Source organism: Cyclopterus lumpus, chromosome 12, assembly GCF_009769545.1.
Source record: "Cyclopterus lumpus isolate fCycLum1 chromosome 12, fCycLum1.pri, whole genome shotgun sequence".
Classification (NCBI taxonomy): Eukaryota; Metazoa; Chordata; class Actinopteri; order Perciformes; family Cyclopteridae; genus Cyclopterus; species Cyclopterus lumpus.
The window spans coordinates 4735224-4757096 of NC_046977.1; the positions used below are offsets into that span (position 1 = coordinate 4735224).

At 44.0% G+C, this 21873-nt stretch overlaps 2 protein-coding genes across 2 annotated transcripts; one reads left to right on the top strand and one right to left on the bottom strand.

Annotated features, from left to right (window-relative positions):
* Positions 1–308: 308 nt before the first annotated feature.
* Positions 309–11342, bottom strand: LOC117740982 (homer protein homolog 1-like). The gene is made up of 9 exons (XM_034547679.1): positions 11094–11342; positions 4222–4378; positions 3208–3339; positions 3032–3124; positions 1925–2067; positions 1518–1677; positions 1296–1406; positions 1117–1197; positions 309–601 (listed from the first exon to the last, which is right to left on the bottom strand). The coding sequence occupies exons 1-9, from the start codon at positions 11096–11098 to the stop codon at positions 413–415; spliced, it is 1071 nt and encodes a 356-aa protein (XP_034403570.1). The 5' UTR covers positions 11099–11342; the 3' UTR covers positions 309–412.
* Positions 11343–18032: 6690 nt separating this feature from the next.
* dtwd2 (DTW domain containing 2) lies at positions 18033–21503 on the top strand. The gene is made up of 6 exons (XM_034546847.1): positions 18033–18215; positions 18401–18491; positions 19376–19470; positions 19556–19754; positions 20600–20728; positions 20935–21503. The coding sequence occupies exons 1-6, from the start codon at positions 18052–18054 to the stop codon at positions 21112–21114; spliced, it is 858 nt and encodes a 285-aa protein (XP_034402738.1). The 5' UTR covers positions 18033–18051; the 3' UTR covers positions 21115–21503.
* The last annotated feature ends 370 nt before the right edge of the window (positions 21504–21873 follow it).

The window sequence follows — 21873 nt, forward strand, 5'->3', positions numbered from 1 at the left end:
TCCGCCCTAGTGGCCGTTCCCTTCCTCCGCCCTAGCGGCCGTTCCCTCCGCCCTAGTGGCCGTTCCCTTCCTCCGCCCTAGCGGCCGTTCCCTCCGCCCTAGTGGCCGTTCCCTTCCTCCGCCCTAATGTCCGTTCCCTCCGCCCTAGTGGCCGTTTCCTCTGCCCTAGCGGCCGTTCCCTCCGCCCTAGTGGCCGTTCCCTTCCTCCGCCCTAGTGGCCGTTTCCTCTGCCCTAGCGGCCGTTCCCTCCGCCCTAGTGGCCGTTCCCTTCCTCCGCCCTAGCGGCCGTTTCCTCCGCCCTAGTGGCCGTTCCCTTCCTCCGCCCTAATGTCCGTTCCCTCCGCCCTAGTGGCCGTTTCCTCTGCCCTAGCGGCCGTTCCCTCCGCCCTAGTGGCCGTTCCCTTCCTCCGCCCTAGCTGCTCTCGAGGAGCTTCCCCAGCGCGTCCCGCAGCTCCGTGAGCTCGAACAGCTTCCCGTCCAGCAGCTGCAGCAGCGATCGGAGGCTGTGGCGGAACGCCTCCCGCTCCCGCTGGTTGCTCCGCATCCGCTGCTCTAGCTCGCTCAGCCGGGCCTCCAGCGCCTGGTTCATGGACTCCGTGTCCTGGGAAAACAACATTTAAAACTATAAACGATAAAGTTGCTTTTTGTTCACGCAGAAGTGTGAAGTTCAGTTTTTTTTTTTTACGTCTTCCTAGCGGGCCTCCATTTTTTTTATTTCCAACATTGGTAACACTTTTGGACATCTTGGAGACAAAGGTTTCCAATTTCTGTAAAAATAAATGATCAAATAAATTATAACTCTGTTATTCTGCACATAAGACCTGTTTGAGTTCTCTGTTTCCTTCGAGCTGCAGGACTTTTATATTGCAGTGAATAAACGAAACAAAAACAGCTGCTTTATAATGGACATACTGGCTGTAGAAATATTATTATTGGATGTCATTGACACTAAACTTTGTGGAGACTTCTGGGGGCGCTTTTCAGAAACCGGGAGATATTGCAGTGGTTTGAAAATCCCCCCCCCCCACACACACATGCTCATATTTACAGACTTTCCCCTGTGACCTGAACGCAGCCAACATGCCCATCAGCTGCAGGTGCGCCCGTTTCGCTCACCTGTAGCTTCTGCGTCAGGGAGTCCTTTTGAGACTGGAACTCGTTGGCACTCTCCACCTCCACTTTAAGCCTCTCCAGCTCCTGGAAGTGACGAGAAAAAAAGGAAAAAGCACTTCTTATTAAAAAAAAAAGATCAAATGAGACGCGCTCCTCGGTACACCGACCCCCGCTCCTCGCACCTCCTCCTTGGCCATCAACGCCGACTCCAGCTCCTCTATCGTTTGGTTGAGTTCCGTCTTTTGGGATCTGATCACCGGGGATTGGCCGCTCACACACTCCAGCTCCGTCACCTGGGGAAACGAGAGACATCATCAGCGCCGAACGTGGTCGACGCCAACGAATAAAAAATTTTTTTTAAAAAGGAGAACGACCCCCCACCCCCCTCCCCGTCGACCCGATACCCGCTTGTGCAGCCGCTCCGCTTCCTCCTGGTACGCCGCCAGCTGCTGCTTCCACTGCTTGACGTTGGCCGTGGACTCCAGCAGCGCCGCCGTCAGCTTGGCGTTGTTCCCCTTGAGCGCCGCCAGCTCCGCCTCCCAGTGCTTGTTGACGTTGGACGAACTGGGACGCGGAGAGACGGTTAGAATTAATGTCCCCTGAAGCGCAGAGGACAAAACCGTCCCCCATGTGTTGCTGTATAATTAATAGGAAGCATGTTTTTTAATGTGATGCTGTCCAGAGGGCCCCCGGGGGGGAGCAGATTAATAATAAATGAATGAAGCGGTTCGCTAATTTAATTTTAAAATCAGCACTCAAAGAGAAGTAACTGGGGGGGGGGGGGGGGGGGGGAGGAATCAGCCTGGCTCACCTGTGAGAGAAGGCCAGTGCATTCTGGGAAGCCGGTGCTCTAGGTTCGGCATGCTGAGGCGTGCCCGTTGGGACTCTCTCGTCGTCTGTGCCGTTGATGCTCTCTGGGGTCAAAGGTGACAGCAGGTCACCTGCGACCGACTCCTGGTTAAAGAAAAATAATATATATATATATATGACGAAAATACATATATGGGACTTTTTGCTGAGAAGTTTGCATCTGTATGATAAATATGAGGCTTGAGCCAGGACTGAGGTTAGCTTAGCTTAGCATAGAGACAGGAAACGGAGGGGAAACAGCTGGCCTGGCTCTCTCCAGAAGGTAACAAACCCCACCTCCCAGATTAAACCCAAACATAGAGCATGTTCATTATTTAACTTATTGAGCCACGCCAGCTGTTTCCGGTCTTCATGCTAAGCTAAGCTAAGCTAAGCGGCTGCAGCTACATATTGATCCCGCAGACAATTTGGACGATGAGACGAAACAAATCGAATCCGTGTGAATGATTTCCGTGCTCTCAAAAAATGAACCGGATCTCCGTGTTGACGTCTGGTTTACCGTCTTTTCTGTGGCGCTCGCATATATATATATATATATATATATATATATATATTTTAGACAGAATTAAGACTTCTTTTTAATTCATCTTCGTGTAATCGTTTTTTTGATTGGCAGCTGCTCAAAACGTCCCCCAACTGGAGCCGACTGTCACTTTCTGAGAGCATGAGCATTTTTGGTGGGATAAATTCACAGAGACGGGGGTTCCTCGGGTTGTTAGTCTGACATCGGGGGGGACAGACGAGGGCTTCAGACACTGATGACGGGAAACAACTCGCTGTATTGACATTGTGCTCACACCGTTTAGAAGAGGGGAGTCATCGGTAACGGGGGGGCAGGGCTGAGGAGGGGGAGGCATGAAAATGATGCTTTCCACTTCTTCTTTTTTTACCTTCTTTTTACCAGGTTTGTTGACTGACAACACATTCCTTTTTACAGCGCCCCCCTGAGGCTGCTTTAGGGAGAGCAGCATCGTTAACGCGTTATTAGTATTATACGTTTATGTGTGTGTGTGTGTGTGTGCAGCGTGTAGGCGCTGGTGTGTGTTACCTGGGAGGGAGAGCTGGTGAGCTCCATCTTCTCCTGAGACTTCTCCTTCGCTAACCGCGCTGCCTCCTTGAACTCGGCAAACTTTTCTGCAAACTAGAAGCAACGGGAGCGAGTACCACAACAACAACAACAACAACAACAAGTTTCACGCCCGCTCGTCATGACGTTGCTCTCACCTTGGCCAGGTTGCTCTCGGACGAGAAGCCGAGGCCGTACACGGTGTTCGCCCGGCTGTCGGCCCACTGGCCGAACTTCTGCGACGTCTTGGTGAAGGTCATGTTGGGAGTGATGGTGCTGTTGATGACGGCCTGGCGAGGAAAACCAGTTCAAGCGCTTCCAATGAAATACATGCTGGATGTTGACGTTAAGCTACTCTTTAAATGTAAGTTTAGACACGGTGAGTCATAAAAAGCTGACAGAAGGTCTACGTAGACTGTAGAGACATTTGCAAAGTGGGAAAACTGGTTCCAAAAAAGTGACTTTCGTGAGTGGACGTGAGCTTGTGAATGCAAATATTGTACAGCAGTCAGCTCTGTAAACACTTCCTGTTTGTTAAATATGTAACGACGTGATTAAAAAAGGTCACAAAGATAAATTTGAGATGAAGTGCGAGGCGAGACGATTAATATAAGATGTATCATTATATACACAGAGTACTTTTAGATAACTTTGACTTTTCCGGTCAAACAAGGACAACCCCGCTCGTCAATGACGGAGATTGTTTTTGTTTTATTTCGGTGTTCTAGACTTTGGAAAGAGACTTTGTTTTTAAACGTGTGGCATCTGTCTCACTTGTTTTCTTTCTCTGCGCTGAACAGACGTTCTTTGTCTTTGACTTGTTTGTCTGGATAATAACGTCCTCCAGCTATTTCCAGCAAGAACACAGCAATAAAAAAAAAATAAAAACTGCCTGGTTGAACAACAGCAGTATTCACCCAGAAGAGGCTGTTACATAACCATGCTGACTCCACCCCAGCACCTCTCTGGAGACCAAAAATAATCGTCCGCCACAGAGATATGACGGAGCCGACCGCCTCCTTCACGGCGTCGGCACAGAGGGCGGAGAGGTCAACGAGTCCGGAGAGCTGAGCAGAGGTGGGATTTATATCCACAAAATCAAACGCACCTCTCTTGTGCTCCATTCAGGGTGGAAACAACACACACACACACACACACACACACGCACACACCTTGGATCCATCCAGGCTGATGATCCGATACACGTTCCTGGTGTTGTCGAAGAAGTAGGAGACGGTGACGGCGTGTTTGCTGGTGGGAACCCAGTTCTTCTTGGTGCTCGGGTCGATCTGGAAGACGTGGGCCCGGGTGCTGAAGATGGGCTGCTCCCTGTGAAGGAGGGGGGAGGGGGGGGAGGGGGGGGGGAGAGATGTCGTTGGTCAGTATCCAGGCCTCAACTCCGCGGGCGAAGCTTTTAAAGTGCGTTTCACCAAAATAGATAAAACAACAACGATTATAGGGACAAACAAGATTCTGCAGCCATGCTCACGGCTCTGTACTTAAAAAGTAACAGGAATGTGTGCACCACATTGTTATGATCCACGGTGGGGTCAGGGGTATCAGTAGGGTGCATCCTCTGGGAGCCACGAACGACTGGACAAACCGGATGTGCCAATTCAACTAGTAGATGTTTAGATATTTTACTGAATAAATGACATTTATTTTGGACCAGAATTGCACAAGATTAAGAGTCGGTATTGGCGTAATCCTCTGGGGACCATGAACGTCTGGACATGTGCCAATCCAGCTAGTAGATGTTTAGATATTTCAGTGAAATAAATTAGTATGTTGATGATGGCACAAGAGGAAGAGTCGGTAGGCTTCATCCTCTGGGGACCATGAATGCATGAACCACATTTCATTGCAATCCCTCCAACAGGAAGTGGCATTCCTAGAGTCACATCTCTGGCGTGGCTAAAAGACACACAAGCAGAAAACTTGTGAACAGAGCGCCGCATGAAATATCCAACACTGCTCTGCGAAAAGGAAAAGAGAGAGTGGAATTATGAAGGAACGTGATGAATCAGAGGGAGGTGAGAGAAACCACTTCCCGGGTCCCATGACATCCATAATTCACCAGCCTGCTGTGTTGCTGCCAGTAACTGGGCGAGAAGTCATGAGGCATTCACGAGAGTGTGTGTGCTTAAGTACAAACACACAAGGGCACAAAGTACATCAACTCAAAACGCTATATAAATATATATTTTTATTTTATTTATATATATATTTATTTATATATATAAATAAATGAATATAATTTATTTATATATGTATAAATAAATATATATATATATATATATAAATTAAACATTTATTTATATCTGAATATATATATATATATTTATATATATATATATATTCATTTATATATATATATATTTATATATATATCTATTCATTTAGATATAAATATATATATATATATATATTTATATCTAAATATATTTATTTATATATATATATATACATTTAGATATCTAAATTAAAAAATATATATATATATATATAAATATATCTTTATATATCTAAATTTAAAAAAATATATATATATATGTATATATATATATATATATATATATATATATATATATATATATATATGCAAATAAATGACTTGATAGGAGAAACAAAACAATGTTGTCGAGCGAAAAAAGATTTTCAACAATGTTCCAAAACGCAAATAAATTATTATAATTCCCCGATCACTCCACTATTTGGAGTTAATGAACCTTTGCAGCCGGCGGGGCTAATGAAGTCATTAAAATGGGTTTATTTTCAAAATAAAGCCTCATGGAAGCGTGACAAAAATAATGTCATACAAACGATCACGACGCTCAGATTTTGGCGACATAAACGATATTTGATCTGCTAGAACTCTGCTGCATAAATGGGATTTATTGCCGTATAGGTTTTCACATGCCTCGTCGTTGTGGTGCATAACAGTCACACAAATACACGACATGGACAACATGGACAACCATCAGCACCAATGGCCGCTGGTGAAGCAGCGAATGCCTTCGCGTCAATGCCGGTGCATCTCCCGAAGGAAGCGTTTATTTTACCGATTTGGCCAATTGATTTGAGATCCGTGCCGTGGAAAGAGGCCAACGCTGGCGTGGAGACGCCGGAGCGAGGCCAAAAGGTGACCTGGAAGCACCTGTGCCGACAGACAGAGATCAGCACGCCCCGATCTCCCAGGGTCTTTGGGTTAAAAGCAAAACGAGCCGGAGCAGTCCGGTTGTAACCGGTCTGAACGCTCCACAACAAACTGAGAGCAGAGGTCAACATGGAGACGTCCAGATCTGTTGTTGTCCTTAGAAAAATATTTTAAAAAGTGGGACTTCTACAGCTCAAATGGAGAGTTTGTAAAAAGATAAAATTTTTCCTTGAATACAAGAATATATATATATATATATATATATATATATATATATATATATATATTCATATATATATATATTTCAATATGAATGGCATATTTAAACGATAAATACGATAAGCGTCAAATAATAAATAAAAGAATAAGCCATGCTACCGGGCCTTCAACCACACATGTTGAAGTTCAGCATTAATAATGTCGGCCATGTTCTTACTTTAGCATCTTAGCATCTGATTAGCACAACGCAGAGTGCAGCTGAGGCTGACGGGTGCGTCATAAACCAAAGTTTTACATAAATTCTCATTTTTAACCAGATGATCAAAAATGTATTCGAGTTTAAACATTTGATTAAAATGAAATCCAAATAAAAGCAATAAACGTGAGTTATGTCCGTCTGGACCAAAGCGGTGCAAAGGTCGTGCCGACAAGAGACGTCTATACATGTTTTGGATAACTCATATAACGGGTTATTAAAATGCAGACAATCGAGTTCCTCTTTCTGCCGTCGCTCTGGACAACCGGCAAAAATAAATAAACTGAAGCACGGCCAACTGTTATGAATGTGAGTAGTTTTTATAATCTCCTGGTTGTATTTGGATGACCACAAACGGCAGTAAAAGTACTAAATACCACACTCACAGTAAAAGTACTGCATTCAAAACCTTCCTGAAGTAAAAGTATTGATTGTGCAGTAACATGTATTTTTTTTTTGTCTGATGTCTCTGGATTCATGTTAAATATGTGTGTTAATGAAGTACGGTACAAGTGGTGGAACGTAACCAAATACATTTGCTCAGGAACTGTACTGAAATACAACTTTTAAAATACTTCACTTGAGTATTTTTCCATGGTATGCAACTTTATACTTTTACGCCACTACGTGTCGGAGTGAAATATTGTTATTTTTACTTCAGTACAGTCCCTTGATGAGTGGAGTTACATTGTGAATTGATTAAAAACCCCAAATATGATTTAAAAAAGTAATGAATTATAATAAACATAGAGACTATTAAGAATGCAAAGTAGTGGAAATCACACATTAATAAATCACCATTCAATCCAATATTGAATAATAAATACTTCTGTAGTTTAACACAGTATGAAAGAGAGATGAAAATAGAGTTGTAGATTTCCTTGTTGACTTCCTCCAGCATGATTCCTCTTCCTCTTCCTCTTCCTCATGTTCAGGTCGCAATATTATGTTAAACCAACACGAGGAGTTTGTTTTTTTGCACTCTATATATTCGGACTCTTTCAGCGGCCTTATGAAGCCGATGTGTTCGTCCCATTTAAAGACTCGATGCAAACAGCATTGAGTTCAAAGATGTCCGCCCGTGTTTCAGGAAACGGACAGATGCCACGAACCGTCAATCCTTACTTAATGAAAAATAAAAAGGTCAAACTTCAGTTGGCGTTAAGACGGCGAGCAGACTAACGATATAGATACAACACACTGTCATCAGCTAATGGCTTCGTTTAGCTGGTGAATACTTTACTTTGAAAGATTTCCTCTTCCTACTACACAAAGTAAAAACAAATCAATGTGTTAAAACTTTAAAAAGGGAGAAAGCAGAAAGTGAATTTGGCCAAGTGAAAATTTACTTTAATGTAATTTGTATTCTTTTGAAGTGTAAAGAGAAAATGCTGCTTTAGCATCGTTTTTTAAAATGTAGGAAAATGACCCACGTACCACATTTCTAGCAGCACATTTTATATTTCATTCATTAGTCTGACAGCGTGGCCCAGATCAAAATCTGCCCCCGTGGTGTGTGTGTGTGTGTGTGTGTGTGTCTCTGGGAGAGTGCGTGTCGATTGTTAGCCCATAATCCCTTTTCACAATGAAGCGTACTGAGGCATTCAAGTCTCAATGACAAGTGCTTTGACAGAGGAATCCGACCGCAGATGTTATCAGATCAGCATTTCTGCACCTCCAACTAGCAGAAAACAGAAGACACACACACACACACACACACCAGTGTTTGCATACTGAGGGGGAACAAAGACATGTAGTGTGTCTGTGTCTAAAAAAATAAAAGGTGAACGTGTTCAGATTATCTCGAACTACATCCAGCGTGTTCTTTATCAGGACATGGAGCCACATTTGTCACGGGATTAGTCACATTATCCCAATCCTGAGACCATATATATTATATTATATTCCTGATTTATAAATGTCTTCTTTAGCCCTAAAGATATTTGATTAATAAGACATAAAAAATAAAAAATAAAACAGTCCATTTGTCTTTGATGTGGCTCCCACAGGTACACATAAAAATATATATAAATCTTGGGCTTAATGTGTTTAACCGTTTTGGGTCCATAAAATGTCTGAAAAGAAAACAATTTTTTCAGTTTTAGAGTCCGAGTTCTAAAGATAAATAGTCATAAAACGACCAAGAAAACCAGAAAAATGTTCACGATTCAATGTCTTCCTTTTAAAAAGAGACTACTTAAAATAATGAAAGGGCCGCATTAATTCAGGTTATAAAACGGTAAACATTCATCACGCATTAAAAACACGGCCCAGTCTGGGCATGCAGGAAAAGGAATAACCCTGCATTACTAACTTAGCTGGCGCGGTCGTCGTGGCAACAGCCATGTGACTTATAGGGCTGGTCATGAGCTGCAGACATCCTCCAACTCTCTCTCTCTCTTAGTCCCACTACATGCTCTCTCGCCCAATCCGATCCCGGCGTCCCCCGTCGGGTTAACCCACTCACCGAGAGTTGGCAGGGCAAAAGAAAACACCCATATGTCGTTTACCGGGCTCTCAGATACTCATTGAACATTATATTTAATGCTCATGGGTAAAAAGGTGTTGGTTGTTACACTTATATGGGTGTAATACTTTTTTTTTTAAAGTTACATATTCTCTGTTGCTTTTTCAAATACCTTCACCTCGACCTCCATGGAAGATATAATACAACTAAAGCTACTGAAGTTTGGCATAACGCTACATAATCACGCAACACTGGCTGAGAAATTAAAATAATCATTTAGTTATCGATTAATATACATTTATTTTCCTCCATTGATCTATTAGTTATTTGCTGTATGTAGAGTCAGCAAATGGCAACAGGTGACCCATCTTTACAGATGTACTGGGTTGATTAAAAAAAAAGGTCTTTCTACAATAATGTTTAATTTAGGACTCAGGGTAAGACACTAACAATCTAATATTGATATCAACCTGAGCTGCTGCAGGTGATCCCTCCTCTCCCTCCTATTGCTTCACCTTTCTACTGCGGCTATCAAATAAAAACCAAAGGGCTCGTTTGGCAGAAACAATGCTTCACTGATGGGAAAAACAAATTGGCACCTGCGAAGCCATCATGAGTCACACTACAAACACACAAACACTTAACACACAGTTTCAGAAAATTATGCAGAGCTGTAATAAGTCCTGTCGGCCAATACAACAACAAAAAAATAATCTGTTGCTTATATGTTGACTATGGAAGCCCATTTCTTGCCAATAAAAGAAAGAAATAAGATGAAAATGTAGCCATGATAATAGAGATATTATACTTATGATATAAATGACTTTTTTTTAAACTCATAACCATACATTTCTATCATAATTATGACTTTCTATCTCACAATTATGACTTTCTATCTCACAATTTTGACTTACCACGGGGATATTTTCATTACCACAGCTAAATGTTCATCTTAATTCTTTTCTCTAACTGGCCGTGTGCACACACCGTCAGCATGAGACTTGAATAAAGCGATGTGTTATCTCGCTATTCACCCGTGTAATAACATCCCAGTGGGACACGCTAGTGAACTACTGGCCTCGCTGGTTTAAGTAGAGACATATCCCCCCCCCCCCCCCCCCCCCTCCCGGGGGCTCCGTCTCGTTCAGGGTCGCTCCACTACAACAGAAGCTCGTTGGAACAGCTCATCGCGGGGGTGACTGCACACATGCTCTCTTTCTGTGTCTGAGGAATTGATTGTTGGGATGGATTATGACCAATGGCCTTGAGAATTACAGAGGATGTTCCCCCCCCCCCTCCCTTCACACACACACACACACACACACACACCCTCACCACAATATGACAGCAGACCAATCACATGCTACATCATCTGCTTTCATTGGGAACAAGAACTAGGTCGCTCTTGATCGGTGGAGTCCCCCCCATACATCTGCAGCTTCAGCATCACACAGCCAAATGCAGAGGGGGGACATCATTATTGTCTGGTGTGTGTGTGTGTGTGGGGGGGGGGGGGGTTAAATAGCTTTGGTTGTTTCCATTTGGCAGCAAAATATATATATTTTTTTTCTTTCTGTAATGTCTTTGCATTTATAATCAACTGTCTGAGCTGTGACACTCTCCCCAACAGTAGCCTGCTTCATTGCAGCCTAATCTTTCGGCAGCACTAATCTAACATGTCAGAGTATGGAGGCTGCGAGGAGACACACAAGATGGACAGATACTTCTCCCACGAGTATTTGCTGCAGGGACCAGGGCATTATTCTCCTACACATATTCATCACAGCTGACAGGGGGGGGGGGGAGACTTCACACAGTTGTTGTTTTTTGCCATAGGTGGCTAAGCTAGTAGTTGTTTCCAGCTGTGGTGCCACTGCTGGAAGGCTGCAAAAACAAAGTCAGTCATACCCCCGACATGGAGAATGAGAACCGCGGCTTGACATACCCCATTTTTGCAGGATTTTGGTGGCTTTTAGTCGAGTCGAAAACGCTCCTCTCGGGGGTCTCTTGAGGGCGGTGTGAGGAGGCTTGGAGGCTAGCTTCAGCTCTTGATCCCCCCCCCTCCTCCTCCTCTCTCTCGCTCGACTAAAGCCGCTTGTTGTGGCTTTCACGGCCGGCGGTGCCACGGAGCCGCTCTCCGTCCAGACATCGGGCTCCGTGCTGGTGGTGGTGCCGGTGACGTTACGCCCTCAGGTGCATTTTTTTTGGGAGGGGGGTTGGGGGGGGGGCGGTGGTTTTTGTTTGGTTGCTTCACCCATGCGAACGTGTCCGTGCATGCATGGTGACGGAGGACGGCTCAACGCGGCTCCTTACAAACGAGGATTAACGCCGGCGGGGACTATAAATTCGGGGGCAACGCTGACAGGAAGGGTGCTGTGACTTATAGCCACGTTAAGCTTGTCAAGTAAAATGTTTTTTTTAAAACATACAAATAGAAAATGTCTGAAAAAAAACGAGGTCCAACTGGTAAAATAACGCAAAGGAAATAAAAATGATATTAAGTAGCGTTACTCGGTTAGCGGTTCCTGGTTTGTAGCGTTGCAACACCGGGGAAACGGACACACTGGTACACGTTACGGGGTGGTTATATCCTCAGCCGTAAAAAAAACTAAAAAAAACACTATAACTGTTCAATAATCCCACTTTCAGTCGCTGGCTCTTCCCTTTGTTGTTTCCATTCAATTAAAATCCCTCTACCGAGTGTGAGTTTCTTTTAACTGCCGCAAGTGAGACCTTGAACGCATCTTTTGCGATGGAGGACGTCGTCCTTCACGGGAGGAGGAGGAGGAGGAGGAGGGGAGGAGAGCTTCATCTCCGGTGTTTCTGGTAGAAAAATTTACAGAAAACACTCGGTGCACGCTCCGGGATTTGACATCCTCAGCCGCGGTCCCGAGAACGCGCTCCGACGTTGACGTAAATGAAAATGTGCACTCGCAAAAACCGGTTATATTTAATTTAATATTTTATATTTATCCACTTGATTGTTGTTCACGTAATTTAAAGACGGAGCTTTGAACTAGGATTTTAATTTTAATTTATGATCCTGGTGCTCCATCGGGCCCGGTTCATCCTCTCGCCATCTCGCCCCCGTCTGTGGTCGCTATCAGCCCGCATCTCATTCATTTAACGCCCCCCCCCCCCCCCCCACCCCCCTCCCTCTCTGCTTGCTCTGTAGGGAGCATTAAAACGAACGACGTCATTACGTCATCTCTGGAAAAAGAAAACATCCGGCGTGTCTGCAAGGAATATAAATCAAGGAAGGGTCGTATACCTCCAAAGGTGTACCAATGCAGTTATCAAACAATAATCTGAATTACACAATTAAGCAAAACATGCTAAGAAAAAAAGAAAGAAAAGTTGCATAAAGTCTGAGCAGATTTTAAGAACATCGGTTCCTGTTTACACATTTCAATTTTTTTCCTGGTAATTGATATTAGGGCTGCACTTTATCCTTGTTTTTTGTTATAAATTAATCTAATTTGACCTATAAAAAATGAGATACCAGTGAAAAATACCACCCATCCCAATATCCTAGAGCATAAGGATACATCTTCAAATATATTCGCTTTGTCTAAACAACAATACAAAACCAGATCATATTAAATTCACTATAATGTAAGACAGTTATAGTGATAAACACGTGATCTGCTACTGATGATTGCCATCTTGTGGACAGTTGTTGATACAAGCAGCCCTGAAGTGCACGGATCATTTACTAAATTTTATTGTGACAAACACATTTTATGGCCCAATTTATTGATTGATTTGTGAATTGATAATTAAAACACTTGTTACTGGCAGCCCTAAAATACACACACTTGATTGAAGTGGGAAAGCGACAATCTGCAGATGACATATGGTGCTTAACTCTATTGTAAAGGATTGATTGTTAGCTGTTAGTTGCATGTAATATGTAGTAAATGAGCTGAATGTGCTAAAACATTGGTAGAAGAAAGTGCACCTTTATTACCAGTATATTTTTAGCCTTTATGATTTACTGAAGACCAGTTGACAACGTTTGCCCGGATACAACCTGTTGACTTAAAAAAAACCTCCCCAGCTCCTCCATTTCCCATGTAGTGTCCCCGTCACACTGCCAGACTGACACAAACAGGTGCGAGATTACATTTTTTTGTGTAGTAGTGTGGATTTACATGAAGCAGATTTGTATACACAAAAATGCTGAAGATACTTTTTTTTTTTTTTACATGTGTGTTATTTGGAGAAAGGGTTTATAAAAGTGCTTTTATTTATTTTGTTCTCCTCGCTAGTTCACTGTCAAAGCCTAATATGGGATTTATTTGATCCTTAATAACACTTATATGCTTCTGACAGACTTAACAGACGGGATCATGACATTGGATATCGGCTACCAGCAAAACATTATATTTAGACCTGGCTAAAAAAAAAACACACAAAAAAACAGAAGCATTCTCATGCATTTTGCATCACACGCGACAACTAATTAACCCAGATTAACCTTATTTATTGTGTATTCGCCGAATGCAAGGGTTACGCCGGTGTGAACAGACGACACATTAACCTCCCCCGCATGCTACGAATGCTTCAGATGAAACACTGGAGGACCAGTTTTCTATTTCAAGATTACGCTGAGCGTGAAGACTCAGCTGGAGAACGGCCCCCGGCGGCTTCGAATGTGATCAACAGAGCGGCGGCGAGTCGTGGTCAGAGGGTCGAAAAAAAAGCAGCTTCGTCGAGACAATGGCTACTTTGACAGATGACGTGTCGCATGTGGACTCTGAGATGAGAGCGTTGACCCCGGAAGATGTCACCGGACAAGACGTGGAGGCCGGGGATGAAGTGGAGATCCTCACAAACAGGTAGAGATGGATCGTCAGTATTAAAAGTGGTCTGTGTCATGGAGGTGTGCTTCATAGTTGCTCAGAGGCAACGGCAGATTTTACAAAAATAAATTGGATCCATTAAATTTGCTTCCATTAGTGCCGCCTGTCTGAGTGTTCGAGGGCATACATGTTTATTGCGTACACCTGGCTAAGATGAATGCAGACTAATGCAAAAAGAAATCCTCCCTCAGCGTTATAATGGTCAGTTTAAAAAAAAAATGTTTTAGAGAGATCCAATTTTATGATAATTCTGGAGGGGATTATGTTGAATTGTATTATACAGATAGGTGTATCTATAAAATACCTGTCGGTTAAATCCAATGACCATTAAGACGAATGAACACCTCAATAGAGGATTCATTCCAAGACTGCTATTCGACTGCATTATTTTTAGTTTGGTGCACACACTGTCTGTGAATGTGAGAAGAACATCCTCAATTCAAATGACATTTCTATTCATGCGGCCCAATGTCACAAATTGGCCTCCGGGGGGGGCTTCGCAATCTGTCCCCCGTTTTAAAAATCGTGATCATTTAGCATGATAATCATCACAAAGTTATTAAAATAATACATTTCTAATGTAAAGACCCGGTCGACCAGAGTGACCTTGAATTGACCTCAATACGCTGCCTCCGTGTTGTTCCCCCTCGCCTTTAGTTTACGCGAGGCCGTCCACGATGACAACGTCCGACCCAAGATGCAGTGCCTGATGATGGACTCCTCCTTCTCCATGGTCACCATGCAAGGAGAGGACAGCGGGATCGCGTGGGAGACGACACCCAGCCGCTGCGCCACGCCATGGGCGTCCGAAGCCGCGGATCCGGGCTGTGCCGCACCCGGGTCTGGGCCGGCGGGGAAGATCATCTTCGTCATGGACGAGGAGCTGATTTCAAGACGGAAGAAAACCAAAGAGAGGGTTAGTCAGAAGAGCAAAGCAGAAAGACAACGGGAGATCCTCGGAGAAAGTTCTGACAACGTCTCCGGGAGGCCGGAGTTGGTAGAAGTCTCACAGCCGAATGTGCAACCCGAGGAAGGAGACGAGGAGGACGCGCCGCGCGATCCTCTAGTGGATAAAGAGCAGCGGCTATTCAGCTTAGTCTCCGAGGGCTCTGAAATCCTCAACATTGTTGTTCCTTTAAAACTGGCAACTGTGGATGAAGAGGAGAGCAGAGAAATGGTGGACAACCTTTCGTATCTGGAGGATAGCCTCGTTCCCAAAGCCAGTGTGGAGATTCACGATAACGAGCTGGCATTCACAGGATCAGATGCAGCAAGAGGAGACCAGGTCGAGCCCTCACCTTCCATAGGTACGAGCGTGATGGATCCACCCGGCGCTCCAGTGGCCAGGCCCAGAGGAGCTGCTGGCAACGTGGACTACTTCGAGGCCTTCGCCCTGATTGATGCCCAGGCTCCGGGAAGTCCTGCTGTGACCGCACCGGGGCCGGTGGATCAGGAGGCGATGGTGGTCCCCGAGATCCGGGACACCAAGAACCCTGTGCAGCCTGAAGACAACGACACCTGCACAACCACGGTTGTGGATAATGACAAGTCAGACACTCTGAGTCTGTTGGAAATCACCAGCGAGCTTCTGGATGAAGTCTTCTACGGCGGTACGGGCAGCTACACCATGAAACCCCTGGACAAAGACGATGGACGCGGTGCGCCCTCCAAGTCGCCTTCCAAACCCAGCGGTTCCACTTTGTTTGGCAGCCAAGAGGACATCCTGACTCCGATCTTTCTGCCGGACGGACCTCCCAAAATTATCGACCAAATCTTGCTGGAGGAGCCCAAAGCCATGGCTTTCCTTTACACCGACCTGTATGAGGAAGCGGTCGGCAGCCGGAAAAAAGAAGAGGACGCGGAAAGTGTGACGTCCGAGAAGTCCTTCCACAGCAGGCAATCAGACCGGGAGGCCCAAGGGTATCTAGAGAAATATGTCCTCATAGATGAGACTCCTGTGGAGCCGTCCGACGAAGACAAATCCCCAGAGGAAGGTCCTCGGGTACTGGTCCAAGATTTGTATGATTTTGTCGATTTGCTTTCCGCGCCTGAAAAAGGTGAAGCGCCAAATTCCGAGGAGGAAATCACGGACTTCTTAAGGTCCAGTGCCAACTCTTCTCCATTGGACGTAGAGCCTTTCTCCCGATCTCTCGGGGAGGACGAACTCCAAACAACTCCAAAAAAAAGTAAAGACAAAAAAAGCAAAAACGTCTCCATCAAGGTAGAGAACGTGGCTAAAATCCCAGTGGATCCGCTCGGCGTCTCGAGCTTCGAGTTTCTCTCGGAAGAACCCGACTGGGGAAGCGCAGACGATCTGGACGAGAAGGACGTCGCAACAGATCAGGAATCGCGGAAGCCAGTCGCCCCTCCAAGGAGAAAGGCCTCGTCCTCTCCGAAGGCCTGTCTGGACCTCACACCTTTGACTCCGGTCGACGTCGCAGCGCAGGAAAAGGAAGAGGCCGGCGAGAAGGAGCACAGGGTGGAGGAGAAAGAGACGGCGTCACCGGCGGAGACTGCCGACGAGGGAGACGGAGGGGAAACGACGAGGCCCGTCTGCGATGTTGCCCTCCTTCAAAACGCCTTGGCGGCAATGGAGTCCCCGCAAACCGAAAGCGCAGCCGGCGTCAGAGACACGAAACCAGCCGCGGCTCACGAGAGAGACGCCGAACCGGTAGAAGGAACGGAGACGAGCGAGAGTGAGGCGGCCACGAAACAAACTGAAGCGGAAAAAGTAGATGTCAAGTCGCCAGAATTGGCTAAAACAGAGGTTCATGCAGATAAAGTAGGCGATAGTTCAGCTAAAGACAAAGGACAGTGTGTAATACTTTAGGTGAGCTGCTGTGTGTTCAACAGGTGTGTTGCTGATGTGTCTTCAAGGTCTTAAAATTAAGGGAAATTCTTTACTTTTCATATTTAAAAGTGCCAAATAGTTTGTATTAAATTATTAAAGTTAAAGTTCTAAACCTTTTTTAAAACAGTTACTATCACATTGACCAAATATCCAGGAGGAAATGTTCCTTATTTATTTATTTTCATCCAGTCTCTGACTGTTTGAGCGGTTGGTGCATGAATCATAGCGTGTTTGGGTCACGAGTGTGAATAAAAAAAAAAGAAAAAGGGTGAGCGCGAACGTGTCGGTGTCGATGTGACTTCAGTGCAGATCTTCAGCTATAAATAAGCCTCTCCGGCTGTTAACCTGACACCTCGGCTCCACTTGTGGAGTCGGCGAACTCTTTTTGTAAACAGTCAAAGGAATAAATAAAAACAAGTGTAATATGTGCAAACATGTGCATATTCTTACACACACAAACAATGTAACTGTGCATGTGTGTCTACATTATCCACACCAAATATCAGGCAAAAATTATGTTTATGACAGTGTATAGATGCTTTTTTTAGTTGTTTTTACATGAGACGGGTCATTCAAGCTGGTTTAGGTCAAGCATTATTTGCAGACACTGTCGGCCTGAATCCACTGGATCCCATATGGAGCTCAGCAGTGACCTTAAAGTGACCTTGAAGAGGAAAGTCGCAGATATTAATACAAACATACACAAACGCGGTGTAAATATGATATAAACTGAAGTAAAAAGGTGCAGTACGAGTTGTTTTGGTAGACCGAGGGGTGTGTTAAATGCACTCTGGTGACATCCAGTGCTACAAATGAGCATTTCCCCAAATTGTATGACTTTTTTTTTTTTTTTTAAATCACCTTTTTCCTTCTCCTCCACATCGACAGGTGGCAGCTGTGAGTCGATGGCTTAGAAATACAGTCGATAGAAACACAGCAGATAGAACGGAAATGCTGATTCACACAGATAAATAAACCATAATGTAATAAATGCATATTTAGACCAACACAATTAATTAAGGTGTGCACATAATGAGCTTTTTAAAAAAAAAAAATACAACTCCCAGCTTTTACATTTTTGTGCAACCGGTTTTTGTGCAACCGGTTTAACGGGTTCACGGTGTCTCTAGTTGCTGTATTTCTACATCTATATATATATATATTTATTTTGTTTGCATCAGTTAGCAATGGACCATGTCCCCGGCTTTTGCCCCTCGGTCTCTCCTGAAGAAAACGGAGCCGCCGCCGGCGACAGCTCGTCGGCGGAGGACGGGCTCGTCGACGCGTTCGGGGACCTGGCGGCGCTCCCGGTGGAGGTCGGCGAGAGGAGACCGACGTGTTTGCGGTGCCGGTGAGCCGAATTCACGGGAAAGTTAAAAATGCTAGCTAGCTAGCCGACGACATAGTAGTGTGGTGGGACGCTTCTCCTCCTCCTCGAGTAACCCGGCATGCTTTAATGAGGGGGACAGATTAATGTTGCATTAAAAAGCTTGACACAGCTTCACGTCTTCAACTCTTCTCCCCCCCCCAATGCAGTCGCCCTCAGAAGGTGTGTCTGTGTCCTTTCCTCCCGACACAACCCCTGGAGGTCTCCACGTGCCTGTACGTGGTGCAGCACCCTGCAGAGGTGAGTTGTTGTTACCGGTGTCGGATATGGCCGAAGCACCATCAGTCGTTGCTTCCATTGTTTTGTTTTTTAATCATGTAAAGTGCCTTGAGTACCTTGTAAAACGCTATATAAATAACATTTATTATTATTATTTACCTTTTTTTTTAAAGAGGATATTTCGTTATTGACCAGTTTTCTTTGCTATAATCATTCTTCCTGTTCATTCTGAGTGTAGTGGCCATTTGTCCGACGCATCAAAAACAAACACAAGTCAAACTAAACTAAAGAAAAAGATATCCTCATATATCCCAAAGGATCTAAGCAAACAGCGTAATTAAACAATACTGCTAAATGCTAACATCAAATATATAGCTCCTACACTGGGTATTGAGAGACCCCTTCCCTATAATTCAGATTTTATATTATGCATACCGAGCCATGCCACTTCTCATACACGTCTACGGTCCTTAGAGTTGATCTGTGTATATTTTTGGATGTACACCGTGTTATCACCCTTATTTATTTTTCTTATTGTTTTTTTACGGCACCATCTTTTCTTTTACTGTGTATTTTACGCTGCTCCTTTTTGGCCCCTGTTATTAATTGTCAATTTGTTTTATTTTACTGAACTGCACTTTGTGAAACCTTTTGTCTGTGAAAAGTTACTTACTTACACCCTTTCTATTTGTTATCGTATTGTTAGATTAATAAAAGGCACTAAATCATGTTTATTATGGGGAGTTATTTACACGATTGATATTTAATCTATTTAAATAAGCTGCATTCACACAAATGTTTTTTGTTGTTGTTTTGTTTTGTTTGTTTTGCCTTTTACCCAAACCAGTAAATCTAATGCCGACCACCTCCATTAGTGGCTCCTCTAACCTCTCGTGTGCTTTCAGGAGAGCAGAGTTCTTCGCACCGTGCCGCTGCTCGCCGCTTGCTTGCCGCAAGGAAAATGCAACGTCATCGTGGGACGGAGATTCACTGAGGAAAAGTAAAGCCGGTTTTCTAGTTCGTAACGCTGATTTCAAAACATCGGATTTCTCTTGATACATTTTTATTTTTTTTTCCCTCTTTAGGCACCCGGAGCTGGCAGCGGTGTGTCGGGACAGCCGGACGCTGATCCTGTACCCGGGTCCCAAATCCCGGAACCTGGAGGAGTTGGTGCGACAACAGGAAGTAGGAGCGGTGAAACATAACGTGATCATCATCGACGGCACTTGGAGCCAGGCCAAAAACATGTTCCTCAAAAACAGCCTGTTCCACCTGCCGAAACAGGTGTGTGTGTGTGTGTGTGTGTGTGTGTGTGTGTATATATAACTGTGTTGTCACTTCTAATGAGGCCTCAGACACAACATCTTGCTGGAATAGAGCAGAGTGCTTTATCCACATTCTTCCATCACACCCGCTAACGGGAAAGCTGCTTTTAGAAACAACTAATTTGACCTTAAAGGCCCTTAGTTTTGTTTTTTTAATAATGTTCTGGCTTAATGCAATAATAGAGATATTGAGTTTTTATGGGTGCTTTCATGCTTCTATTTTACTTATAATTGCCCTTTTTTCTTTTCTTTTTTTTAAGCTCCTACAGTTGTACACTTTCAGGACAGCTTGATATTACGACATCTGCGATTTACTGGTGGGCACAACAAGTGCAGATTAACACAACGGAAAACAAACGGCAGAACAACTGATGCGTTTACAGCACAGTTGACAGACTCGTGTTGTTTTAATAAAGAACACTTTAATAAAGAACACCTCTTGTTCATTACGCCCTGCGACATTAAATATTTCACAATAAAAGCCACCCCCCGTGTCTTTGCCAGTTGAGCGTCTTTAATGTGACGCAGCAGCAGGAAAACGTTTGGTTTGCATGAGTGAGGCTGACGTCAATTAGATTAAATTTAATCCACTTATTGACTTCCCGAGTTCTTTGTACGTGTGAAGACGATACAAATCCAGCACAGTAATGGCTGACAATGAAAACTAATATACAGAGGCAATAACCGATTGTAGATTCATTAAATCACGGCCATAAATGGTATAACAAACAAGGTTTAATTCCATGAAAATTAGCTTTTAAAAGCCATATGTCGCTAATCACCTCCTGCTTTTGGTTTCCCCAGGTGCAGCTCAATCGGACTCTTTCCAGTCAGTATGTGATCCGTACGCAACCCTCCAACATCTGTTTGTCCACGCTGGAATGCGCCGCGGTCGCCCTGTCCGTCCTGGAGCGGAACGACGACATCCAAGAGGTGAAGTCCACGTTTTATTTTTTTTTATCCACTTCTAAGAGAAGCAGAATCGATCTGTTGACACGACACTGACGCGTGTGTATCAAATTACAAACGGACAAGAAGCTACCAAATATTTACAGTACATATATGTTTTTTCTCTGGATAAAACGAAAGGTTTCCGTGTAAAATATATATGTGTATTGTGTTTTTACCACTCCACGCAGGTTCTGCTGAGGCCCCTGAAAGCCCTGTGCTCCTTCCAGCTGCAGCACGGCGCTCAGGTTCACCACAGCAAGGAGCATCTACTGAAGAACGGCATGTACGACAAACCCATGCCCAAGAACAAACGCAAGATAAAGAGGATGGAGAAGCTCGTCACCGACCACAATGTCTGCCCGAGATGAGGGAGCGACCGAGCGGAGGAGAAGCTCGACTCATCTCTGGATGTCTTTCACGCTGCGCAGGACTGTTTTCATCAGAGCAGCATGTGACGGCATCAGGGCGCAGCCACGGAAAAACCACTGGACTTTTTTTTGGGTGGGGAGTTTGTTTTATATATAATTGCTGGTAAATGTAATTGATGTATTTGTTCTTTATTAAAAAATAAATTAACGCAGGAAAGAAAGGGAGATTTGTGTTGTACTGTATGTGAGCTCTTTCCTATATACAGCGAGGTAATATTTCTAAGATATTTTACAAGGATTTTTCTTTCTTTTTTTATATTACCCGGATGGAATTAAAGTAACTCACTGGACATGGTTGTGTATTATACAATAAAATATACATGATCTTATTTTTAAGTCTCAAAGTGTCAATTTTGCCATTTTGGAAAAGCTGAGAATTGAATTGAGCGAGTTATAGCTTGAAAACAACTTTTGTTATGTTATAACTCAAATTTTATATGTAAGCGAGATAGATTCATGGGGTTTACCTGTGCGCTTAATGCCAGTTTTCAACTTGTACATGTGTTTATGGATCAAAATATAGCTTTAATTGAAAGGAAGTACACAAGTTACCTCCTAAGAAATATAATTAAAACATTGTGTCAGCTTGTTATGTTGTTATTTGAAAGAAGCTTCTGGGACTCATGAGGCAGCAAAGAACACATTTCACACATTTAGATGGTTAAGTGCGATTTTTCTTCCAAATATAATTTCCAGTAA

Excerpts from the sequence above, each read along its gene's own strand:
- LOC117740982 (XM_034547679.1), bottom strand. Across the intron at positions 2,068-3,031 it reads TCACCAGCTCTCCCTCCCAG|GAGTCGGTCGCAGGTGACCT; the intron begins GTAACACACACC and ends TTCTTTAACCAG. Across the intron at positions 1,678-1,924 it reads GCACTGGCCTTCTCTCACAG|TTCGTCCAACGTCAACAAGC; the intron begins GTGAGCCAGGCT and ends TCCGCGTCCCAG.
- dtwd2 (XM_034546847.1), top strand. The coding sequence starts at position 18,052 with ATGGACCATGTCCCCGGCTTTTGCCCCTCGGTCTCTCCTGAAGAAAAC. Across the intron at positions 18,216-18,400 it reads CCGACGTGTTTGCGGTGCCG|TCGCCCTCAGAAGGTGTGTC; the intron begins GTGAGCCGAATT and ends CCCCCAATGCAG. Across the intron at positions 20,729-20,934 it reads GGAACGACGACATCCAAGAG|GTTCTGCTGAGGCCCCTGAA; the intron begins GTGAAGTCCACG and ends CACTCCACGCAG.